Below are 12006 nucleotides of genomic sequence, written 5' to 3' on the forward strand. Positions count from 1 at the left end.
CTCCCTCTCTCCCCCCCTTCCTTCCTTTTTTCCTCCCTCCCTCCCCTTCCTCCCTTACCTTCCATCTTAGAATCAATACTGTTCATTGGTTCTAAGGCAGAAGAGCAGTAAGGGCTAGGCAATGGGGGTTAAATGACTTGTCCAGGGTCACAGCCAGGAAGTATCTGAGGCCTAATTTGAATCCAGGACCTCCTATCTCTGGGCCTTGCTCTCAATCTATTGAGCTACCCAGTTGTGCCCCCTATTGATGAGATTTCTGATGTTCATCAATATATTTTTTTGCCTTTATTGTTCTCTTTATTCTGCTTACTTCCATTGTCTTAGTTCCCCCAAGTACCTTTACAAGTTTTTGTTTTTTTTTCCACTGCTGCATGTTAGTTTCTTGCAGTGATTACACTTACATTTCATTACAATCATTTGTTTATTCCCTACTTGGTGAAGACTCATTTTACTTCCAACTCTTTGTCTTCACAGAAAGTACTGTTGAATTCAAATCCAGCTTCCCAACAATTCCCAGCCATTCACCCTGGGCAAGTCACTTAACCCCAACTGCCCTGCCCTTGCCACTCTTCTGTTGTAGAATTCATAGGAAGACAGAAGGTAGGGCTTAAAAAAAAAGAAAGTACTGCTATAAATATATTTATAAGAGTCTTTTTGCCTTTGACCTCTTTGTTATGAGTAAGATTGCTGGATCAAAGAGAAATGATGAATTATCATACCACAGTGTTGTTTGTTTTTTTTTAAACCCTTACCTTCCGTCTTGGAATTAATACTGTGTATTGGTTTCAAGGCAGAAGAGAGGTAAGGGTGGGCAATGGGGATTGAGCGACTTGCCCAGGGTCACATAGCTAGGAAGTGTCTGAGGCCACATTTGAAACCAGGACCTCCCATCCCTAGACCTGACTCTCAAACCACTGAGCTACCCAGCTGCCCCCTTCATAGTGTTTTAGTGTGCCTTTTCACACAACTTTCTGATGGTTACTATTTTTTCATCTCCTGACATTTTATGAATTTTATACTAGTCTGGAGGATATAAAGTGCAGTTGCCAATTATAAATTTTCATTTACCTTTAAATGATGAGCAGTTTTTTCAAATGGTTGCTAGTTTGTCTTTTGAAAACTTTTCATCTTTTGCTCACTTACTTGTTAAAGAGTGACATCTTGTATTTGACATCACCTGTGTGACCTCCAGCAATTCACTTAAACCTCCCTGGATCTCAGGTACCTCACCTGTCAAATGAAGAGGTGGGGCAGGATGGTTTCAGAGAGTTTTTCCAGCTCCATATCTGTGATCCTAAGAATAAGGCCATTAGATCTTTACCAAAAGTATTTGTTAGAAGATTTTTCCCACAAGCATTTATTTTTTCATTTTTTTTCCATGGTTACATGATTCATGTTGTCTCCCTCCCGTCTTCCCTTCTCCCTCCTGGAATTGACAAACAATTCCACTGGGTTATATATGTATTATCACCCAAATTCCATTTCCATATTATTCATATTTGTAATAATCTTTTAAAACCCAAACCCCAAATCATATATCTATATATCCAAGTGATAAGTCACATGTTTTTCTTCTGCATTTCTACTCCCACAGTTCTTTCTCTAGATGTGAATAGCATTCTTTTTCATAAGTCCCTCAGAATTGTCCTGGATCAATTGCTAGTATTAGCAAAATTGATTACATTTGATTGCCCCAAGGTGTTTCAGTTACTGTGTACCATGTTCTCCTGGTTCTGCTTATTTCACTCTGTATCAGTTCATGTAGGTCTTTGCAGTTCAATAAGCATTTTTTTTAACCCTTACTTCTGTTCTAGTATCAACTATATGACAGAAAGGTAAGGGCTAGGCAAATGGGCTAAGTGACTTGCCCAGGTCACACAGTTAGGAAGTGTCTGAGACCAGATTTGAACCGAGGACTTATGACTCTAAGCCTGGCTTCCTATCTACTGTTCTACCTAGTTGTCCCCTACCCTCAAGAATTGACTTATTTAAATATTAACATTTTGAGTCATTGGCCATGGCCGTTCATTATTCACAACTTTTTAGAGGACAAAAGAGAGGGGGAAATCTGATAAAACTAGTCCTTCAGTCAACTAGTAAGAAGGGCCCACTAAGAACCAATCAATATATCAAAACTGACATCTTCCCTTCTCCATCTCTGTAAAGGAGCTGAATATTTTCTCATATCTCTTTAGGGGTCAATCTTGTTAGGTGTAATTTTGCAACATTCATTAATGTGTGATTTAAAAAAGACTTGATCACAAACTGAATAAGTAGTCCTAAATAACTGAGAATTTGTTGTTTTGAGAATAGTGGTTGTTTGGAGACAGCTAGGTGGTACAGTGAATAGAATGTTGGGACTTAGGTTTAGGAAGAACTATAATTTAAATCTGGCCCCCAGACACGGTCTAGCTGTGTGACCCTGGGGAAGTTATTTGTTCTCTCATCTGTAAAATGGGGTTAATAAAACTGACCTCTAAGGTTATTATGAGGATAAAATGAGATAATATTTATAAACCTCTTTGCAGACTTTAAAGAGCTATATAAATGCTAATTATTCTTATATCATGATCACTCAGGCTCAACTTTTCACTTAAAGATTTATACTAGACCTATGTTTTAACATCATATTCAATGCTGGATCAGGCTTGAAAAATCCTTGGATCAAGGCTTTATTACTCACCACTCATAAAACCTTGGAGACTGTAGGCAAGTCCATCCTCAGAATGGAGCATTTGATACCTTGATCTGAAAAAATCAAGAGGTTGGATGGGAAGTTTTTTTTTTTTAGCTCTTGATCCTCGGTAATTAGCCCATTAGTTGCTCAGAGGACCAGTAGAGGTTGTTGGTAGTGAGAACTCCGACTCTCTTCTTGATAGTAGTATGTTGTCTGAGCACTTGTCATCTGGGAAGAAACTGGCAGATGAGCAGAGCAGGTCTGTGGTCCTGCAGGGTCAGTTTTTTCTGTCTCCTTCCTTGAATTGTCAATTGTCATTTTTTGCTATTGTGTCTGAATCTAGCAGCTACCCCTTCTCCTACTTACTGTTTCTAATTTGCTTTGAATTGAGAAAACATACTTGTTCAGAATTACCTAAAAGGTTCTAGAATAAAGTCCTAACACATCAGTGTATTAACTCTCTGATATTCATCTTGAAGTAGAAAGAAAATAAACTAAAAGAAATAGAAATTCAAAACTAATTATCTAACAAAAAGTAAACCCATGTGTGTAGATTCTCTTGCCTGGCATAAAGCCTGCTTTCCCAGCTGAGATCAGGGGAAAAGAGAGCAAGGGGCGGAGCTATGCAAAACATATCCTCCCTATGTTAGCATGTAACGTGAGGGAATATGGGAAGCTGGGATTTAGAGTTCTGAGGAACAGATCCTCATTACACAACAAGAACAGAAAGGCCTTAATTCATAGGAAATTGTCAGAAATGACCTAAGGATAACAAGGACATGGAACATTTATTTTCTTTTTCAAAATTATTTTTATTGATTTTTTGGGGGTCTTTATTGTTATTTCCAAAGATGTCACACTTCCCTTCCCAGTCCAGTGAGACATTCCTTGTAATGAAGAAAAGAATTGGGGAAAGCAGTTTGACAAAACCAACTACTTCAACTGCCTAACAATATAGTCCTGTATTGCTATGACTATATATATAGTATGACTCTGAAAATGAATGTATATATGTATGTGTGTGTGTGTGTGTGTGTGTGTAGATAGACTCATATACAATCATGAGTGTGAAACTCCTCCCAAACATCTTTTAAAAAAAAAATCCTTACCTTCCATATTAGAATTAATATTGTGTGTTGGTTCCAAGGCAGAAGAGCAATAAGGGTTAGGCAACGGTTAAATGACTTGTCCAGGGTTATACAGCTGGGAAGTGTCTGAGGATGCCAGATTGACCCTCGAACCTCCTGACTCTAGTCCTGGCTCTCAATCCACTAAACCACCCAGCTATCCCTTCAGATATCTTATAAAGGAAGTAAGTGGACATGCCTTGCTACAGGAAATCATATTGCTGTGTCAGGCTCCAGCACACACTATTTATAAAGAACTGTTGCTATAGCATTCTTTTGTTGAAAATTTAAAGTATTCTGCACTTTTTCTAAACTCTTGCACAACTACCACATTTCTGGAGGTTTCCATTTCAAAGGGAAAAGTATAAACAAAGGCACATTTACAACAAAATCTAATGTTCTTTACAATAAAACCTGTTGATTGATTACCTAATGATATTTCCCAGCATTGGTTTTTTTTATACAAAAGATAATTCTGAAATTCAAAGCATGATAACTTTTTCTTAAATGATTACTATACAAACTCTCAAAGGAGATAATGTTTTTCAGGCTGTCTTAGAATAAACTTTTTTGTTGTTCCCATTCTGTCAGCTTTTTAATTTGGAGAGAGAACATTATGTTTTAATTTCTGAATCAGCACTGTACTAGTTTATCAAAAAATTCTTTTAAATTCTGAATACCAAAAACAGTATTTTCATTAACTCAACAGTATCCTCAGCAAAATAATTCTATATGAAACAATCTCCATTCAATTTCTTCAAAAATAAATATACTTTATGTTCAAAACTGCCCTACTTGGGGCAGCTGGGTGCTCAGTGGATTGAGAGTCAGGCCTAGAGACGGGAGGTCCTAGGTTCAAATCTGGCCTCAGACACTTCCCAGCTGTGTGACCCTGGGCAAGTCACTTGACCCCCATTGCTCACCCTTACCACTCTTCCACCTAGGAGCCAATACACAGAAGTTAAGGGTTTAAAAAAAAAACTGCCCTACTTGTCTCTGCTTCCTTCAGTTCTTTTCTGGGCCTTTTAAAAAATTGTGATATGCTTTTTTTGTTGTTGTTGTTTTGCTGTTGCTTACTCCCCACTACCTTCCATATTAAGAAAGAGGGAAAAAACCCTTGTAGAAATAAGCATAGGCAATCAAAACAGATCCACAAATAATTGTTCAAAAATGCCAGGCCCTGTACTTTGTGTTCTAACTATTTCCTCCTCCTCCCCCCAAATTACCTTTCTTTTCCCTACACCCAGCCCTCTTTGTTTCCCTGTTGTGTTTGATGTTTTTCTATACCAAACTCTGTATTCAACCTTCCTTTGCCTATATCAGATAACTGTGAAGTTCATGTGAAACCCACTCCTATTTCTTTGTATTCCTTTGTATATTCATCATTTTGTGAAATTGAAAATCCACTCCCTTCTTCCTCCTTTTTATTCTACTGTATTCCTTTTATCCTCCTTTTTATTCTCCCTCTTCAAACTTTTAGAACCAAACCAATTTACCCCTCACACCCGTTTTTCTTAATTCCTTCAATACTCTTTGGAAAATTAAGGTTCTTAAGGGACACATTTCTTTTTTCCCCTTTAACCTGTGAGCACTACATCATTCTATACCTCTTTACAATTTTTAAAATTTATTTTTTCTGTTGTTTTTTTTTTTTAGCATCTTGTGTTTTAGAATTCTTATTCTACTCTGATCTTTACATCAGAGATCTGAAAATCCTCTTCTTCTTCAAAACTTAAATTTCTCCTCATAATAGTCTGTATTCCAAGATCTTTTCTTAAATATAGTTGAAGTTGCTAGGTCTTTTGTGATCTTGTCTGTGGTCCCTTGGTATTTGATACTTTCTAGATGCTTCCAGTATTTTTTCTTTGATGTGGGAGCTCTGGATTTTGGCTCTGATTGCCTTTTTACTTTGTCCTCTTTGTTCCAATAGAACTTAAAGTTTTAATTTATGATTTCTTGAAATTTAGTATTCCATTTTTTTTAAATTAAGTTTTTAGGGAGTCAAATGATTCAAATGATCTTCCCTTGACATAATTTATAGGTCACTTTTTTGGTATATCAAATGTCTTACATTTTTTTATTTTAAAAAATTCTTTTGGGGGCATCTGGGTAGCTCAGTGGATTGAGAGCCAGGCCTAGAGACGGGAGGTCCTAGGTTCAAATCTGACCTCAGACTTCCTAGCTGTGTGACCCTGGGCAAGTCACTTGACCCCCATTGCCTACCCTTGCCACTCTTCTGCCTTGGAGTGAATATACTGTATTGATTTTGTACTATTTCTTGCTATCTTAAGGAGTCTTTGATTTTGATTTTGAGCTATTCTAATTTTCAGGGAGTTTTTTTCTTGGGGTAAATTTATCACTTCCTGTTATTTATTCTCCTTCTAATTCTTTCCTCCAGAAATTCATTTTGTATCTCTTAGTTAATTTCTTTTAGATAGTTAAGTAGCACTATGGAGAATCCTTTTCCCTTTAGAATCTCTCCTTGTAGTTGATACAATTTTTTTCCTTTAGGGAAATCTTTAGATTTGTGTTTATTTTTGATAGTGGTTGTTGTTTTCTTTTTCTTACTCATCTCTCCAACTTTAGCTGAATTAGGGTTTTATTCCAGGACTTTGGGTTGTTACCAAGTTGTGCTTTGGAGTGATATGATCTCACACTGGAATCCATGCTGAATTTTCAGGGCCCTCTATATCAAAACAGTATTAGAGATCTGAGACTCTCTGGGACTGTGTACTGTAGTGTTAGTTGACACTCAGACTTCCTGCCAAACTTGAGCTTTCTCATAGGATGCCTCCACTCTAGCTATTTTTGGACATATAGCCTTGGAGTCTACACATCCATCTTTGATTGAGTTGGTATACTGCCATGTATTGGTGCTGGCTTTGCTTGTAGAATTCCCTTCCCTATTGCCCATATAATACTGCCTTTTTGCTCAGTACTGAGGTAAAAGTCTTCACTTAGGTGTCGTTTTTTTTTTATCTCTTGATCTATTATTTGGGCTTGTTCAAACTTCAAAGTTTTGTTGAAGTAGGTACATGGAGGCTGGAAGGTTCACCATGTGTCCAGGTAGTCATCTTGACAAGAAGGTACAAAATAGGCTTCGTAATGCAGAAAGACTCCTGAATTATAAAATATTTTTAGATCAAGAGACACATATCTTGATAGTAGTCACCTTCTTCATGAGACATACATATCATAAAAAAATAAATTCTCTCACAGGGCACTCAAAATGGAATTTTTTTTTAAACCCTTAACTTCTATGTATTGGCTCCTTGGTGGAAGAGTGGTAAGGGTGGGCAACGGGGGTCAAGTGACTTACCCAGGGTCACACAGCTAGGAAGTGTCTGAGGCCGGATTTGAACCTAGGACCTCCCGTCTCTAGGCCTGGCTCTCAATCCACTGAACTACCCAGCTGCCCTCAAAATGGAAATTGTTAAGACAGCCTTTTGTTCATGGGAGTAGTCCTATCCATGTAGGTGCATAGTTTCTCAGTTGACGCCTGAGAGTTTTAGGGGGTGCATTTAAAGTTAGTAAGAAATTGTTACTTGTGCAGAAGTGTGTGTGTATTTGTAGAATAATTTATAATAAACTTACTGTAGTATACTAAAATCACTCCTTGATTTATAGGGGTTTTGTGAGGCTAGTGAAATAGCATCATTTGTAGAATAATTTATAAAACCCTTTCTTACCTCTTCAGTTTTCCTCTACAGCTTCTAATATGATTTTCAAGCACAAGTCTGATCATAATAAATTCTTTTCCTCCTCACTTTTGTTCCCACAAGTCTTTTTTTTTTTGAAAAAATTTATTTAATTAATTGATTTAGAATATTTTCCCATGGTTACATGATTCATGTTCTTCCCCTCCTTCCTCCCAACCCCCCCCACCCCCCCCCATAGCCAACAGGCAATTCCACTGGGTTTTACATGTGTCATTGATCAAGACCTATTTCCATATTATTGATATTTGCATGAGGGTGATTGCTTAGAGTCTATATTCCCAAACATGTCCCCATCGACCCATGTGATCAAGCAGTTGTTTTTCTTCTTCCCACCAGTCTTATAAAGTAGCTAAGAAATGCTTGTTGGGTTGTTGGGATTGAATTAGTGTTAAAAATGCCTTAATATTATTACAATATTGCATAATGTTTTGATTATATCATTTAAATTGAAAAATGATACTCTAGGAAGCACTGTGAGTCTCTTAACTTGTTCTCTTCTAGGCCGATGCCTGCCATGCATACCAGATTGTTCACCGAAATGGGATTCCTGATGAACAAATAATTGTTATGATGTATGATGACATTGCAGACGATGAAAAGTGAGTAGGGCATTCACAAAATTTGGAAGAAAAAAAATATATAAGATCTTTTCACATTAACAAATGTAAAAATGGTATATAAAATCACTTGTAGTTGAGAATCTAAAATATAGTAACATGTCTCTCATCTAGAGATTGGCTTTAAATATTAGAAACAGAAGAGGAATACCATAAAAATGGATCCTGAGGGGCAGCTGGGTAGCTCAGTGGATTGAGAGCCAGGCCTAGAGACAGGAGGTCCTAGGTTCAAATCCTGCCTCAGACACTTCCCAGCTATGTAACCCTGGGCAAGTCACTTGACCCCATTGCCTACCCTTACCAATCTTCCACCAAGGAGCCAATACACAGAAGTTAAGGGTTTAAAAAAAATAATAACAAAAAAAATGGATCCTGAGCTTTTAAAATGAATATCAGAGAGTTAATACTCTGTGTTAGGACGTTATTCTAGTCCCTTTTAGGTAATTCTGAACAAGTATGTTTTCTCAATTCAAAGCAAATTAGAAACAGTAAATAGGAGGAGGGGTAGCTGCTAGATTCAGACACATGATAGCAAAAAATGACAATTGACAATTCAAGGAAGGAGACAGAAAAAACTAAGGATTTAGAATGAGAATTAGGCTTCATCTTGAAGCACAGCAAGCTAAGATCATTTAATGTATGGATGAAGTCAGACAGATTTGAAAGGTATTGCTGTCTTATAGAAAAGTGTAATAATTTATTCTGGAAAACTGGAAAAGAGATTGGCAGAAAATAGGCCTAGTTAAACATTTTACACTGCATGTGGCAGCTCTGAATAAATACTTGCCATGTAGTATAAAATATGACCGCATAGTCTATAATTAGAGGAAAATAGTGGGAAAATTTCACAACCATAGATATAGGGAAAATTCTTAAAAGAAAGTGATGTAAGAGATCACAAATGAGAAACGTAGATAATTTTGATTACATGAAATTGAAAAGCTAGGATAAGAAATAGGCTTTGGGAGTCCTATGGTTGTTGACTATTATTGGCTATATTAGGGACTTATGTATGTGACAGTGAGTGAGTCAGTTCTCACAGATTCAGTTTTTTTCTTCTATAAAATTAGGGAGTTGGACTGGATGACCTCTAAGGTCTTTTCTAGTTCAGGTGATAAATGTCAAGTAAAATGATCTCTATTTTTGGGTTAGATTTGCCAGGAGGCATCTTTTTTAGCTACTAGTATGATAAATTAAGGGATGCAACAGTGTTCAAAGCTTAATATCTTAGAATTTCACTTATGTAATAAGCTAGGGCTAATCAGGTTGTGCTATGGTACATCAAGTGTTCCATTTAACAGTTAAGAAAAGGTTTCCTTAGCCTTGACAGGGGAAAGGTAATTAGCCAAAGGTTCAATGTTGACTTATTTGAGTATGGCTTCCCTGACTATATGCTGGTCAAGACTTAGGAGACAGCTGGGGCTTCTTAAAGCTTTTTGTACTTTTTGTCCAGAAAGCCATATCACTAGTTTTAGTGTCCTGAATCCATCAAGATTTGAGGATAGTTTTAGTAAATTTAAAGGAAAAGAAATAGCTTAGTCTACATGGCTGGGAACATGGGTAAATATATATTTGACTATGCCTTATAACAACATTGTTTATAGTTGCAAAATTTAGTACATGGTGGTGTTGTATTGTATCCTACAAAACAAAATTAAGAGTGTGTTTAAATACCTAAAATGCAGAACCCTTGTGGATTGTATTATATAGCAAGTTACTAATGTATTTCTTTCTTTTTTAATATTTATTTTTTTCCAATTACATGTAAAAACAAGTTTTTAACATTTTTGTTTTTATTTTTTATTTAAAACATTTTTTTGGATTGAAAAGTTTTGATTTGCATTTGTCTAATTATAAGAGATTTAAAACACTTTTTCATGTGCTTATTGATGGTTTTGATTTCTTTATCTGAAAAATGCCTATTCATGTCCCTTGTCCATTTATCAATTGGGGAATGGCTTGGTTTTTTTGTACAATTGACTTAGCTCCTTATAGATTTGAGAAATTAGACCTTTGTCAGAGGTCTGCTTGTCATTTCTTTCTTTCCTTCTTTTTTTTTTTAAACCCTTACCTTCTATCTTAGAATCAATACCGTGTATTGGCTCCAAGGCAGAAGAGTGGTAAGGGCTAGGCAATGGGAGTCAAGTGACTTGCCCAGGGTCACGCAGCTGGGAAGTATCTGAGGCCAGATTTGAACCCAGGACCTTCCTATCTGTAGGCCTGGCTCTCAATCCACTGAGTTACCCAGCTGGCCCCCTGCTTGTCATTTCTTAAAGAGTACAATAGTGTCATTTCTTAAAGAGTACAATAGTGTTCTATTACAATCCTATACCACAACTTGTTCAGCCATTCCCCAATTAATGGACAGACAATCCCTCAATTCCAATTCTTTACTACCACAAAGCATCTTCCAACAATAAATATTTTTGTACAATTAGATCCTTTTCCCTTTTTTTTTTAGAATCTCTTTACGATACATACATATTAGTGGTTTTGCTGGATCAAAGGGTATACACAGTTTTAGAAGTCCTTTGGGCATAATTCCAGATTGTTCTCCAGAATTCTGGTTGGATAAGATCACAACACCAACAGTACATTAGTGTCCTAATTTTCCATAATTTATTTCTCTTAAATGGATTTGTTATGTTTGGGATATCTTTGTTCATTAAGTTTTACTTACGTTATAAAATTGAACTCTTTGAAATAACTACTGTCTCACTTAATTTTTTTCAGTAATCCAACAAAAGGTATTATCATCAATAGACCCAATGGCACTGATGTGTATAAAGGGGTCCCAAAAGACTATACAAAAGAGGTAAAATTATTCTTCTACCACTGTTTCCAACCCAATGTCTTATTTTTCATCTAGGTTAATAGTTTTCTTTTTTCATGTTCACCAAAACATGAGATTAACTTCTTGTCAGTATTTTGTTTTATAATGGTATTTGTAACAATAGTACAGAAGTTGGGAGTTTACTAGATAAAAATTAGAAAAAGTTTTGAACACTTAAAAATTTGTTTGATTTTAATGTTCTTAATTCCAATTAAACCCCTATGTTGGATGCTTATGTAAATACCATACTTCTTTTAGGAAATGTAAATAATTGGGTCATACATAGGTAATCTAAACAGTATTTTGAGTGTCAGTCTCATCATGTTAGGTCCAATGAAATGGTAGTCTGTTCATGTTGTATGTTTGCTCCAACCTTAAACATTACTATATAATTTCTAAATTAATTAAAATGTTTATTATACATTTAAATCCACTTATTTGTCCAACACAGTTTCTATTTCTGATTTTCCCCTCCTAGCATCTCAATCGTTTTCTCTCTTTTTTCTCATGTCCAGTGATTAGAATGTCTTTGGCATTTCTCCATATTGACCATGTAGTTTTTTGTGGAGTCAGTGCTTGTTCACGAGGTAAATGCTCTTTTGGCCAATCCTCACTCAGTCTCGTCTGGTGGTTTGGATTCAGATCAGAATGCATTAAGACACTCAGACCAAATAATTAACAAAAGGTTTACCTAGTCATAGTACAGAATGGTTACTCAGTAATCTAGCATGGTCTTTCTCATCTCATTATAGTGGTGATTCTCATGGCATTTGGACATTATCAAATGTAAAAGAGTTCTTTTTTTTTTTTATGGGAATGAACAAGCATTATTAATTGCTTACTTTGTGTAAAAGCACTGTGCTAAATTCTGGAATCCCTGCTGAAAAAAATTTTAATAATATAATATAATATGTAAAATGAGGTTTCAGCTACAAGTTGGATGGCTCTGGCCTTATCATCAACGGTTGGTGCAACAAATATGAGGTGTAGCTTCCTTGCCTTTTACTTTTAGGGAAGAAAATAGTCTCATCTA

At 36.1% G+C, this 12006-nt stretch overlaps 1 protein-coding gene across 1 annotated transcript in view; it reads left to right on the forward strand.

The window, feature by feature from the left end:
* LGMN (legumain) overlaps window positions 1-12006 on the forward strand; it is a 77051-nt gene that overhangs the window by 47776 nt on the left and 17269 nt on the right. Inside the window, exons 2-3 of the mRNA XM_044659997.1 lie at window positions 8025-8122; window positions 10874-10955. Of these exons, the coding sequence (XP_044515932.1) occupies window positions 8025-8122; window positions 10874-10955 (180 nt within the window). The remainder of the gene's footprint in view (window positions 1-8024; window positions 8123-10873; window positions 10956-12006) is intronic.

This window comes from Gracilinanus agilis, chromosome 2 (genome assembly GCF_016433145.1).
Source record: "Gracilinanus agilis isolate LMUSP501 chromosome 2, AgileGrace, whole genome shotgun sequence".
Taxonomy (NCBI): Eukaryota; Metazoa; Chordata; class Mammalia; order Didelphimorphia; family Didelphidae; genus Gracilinanus; species Gracilinanus agilis.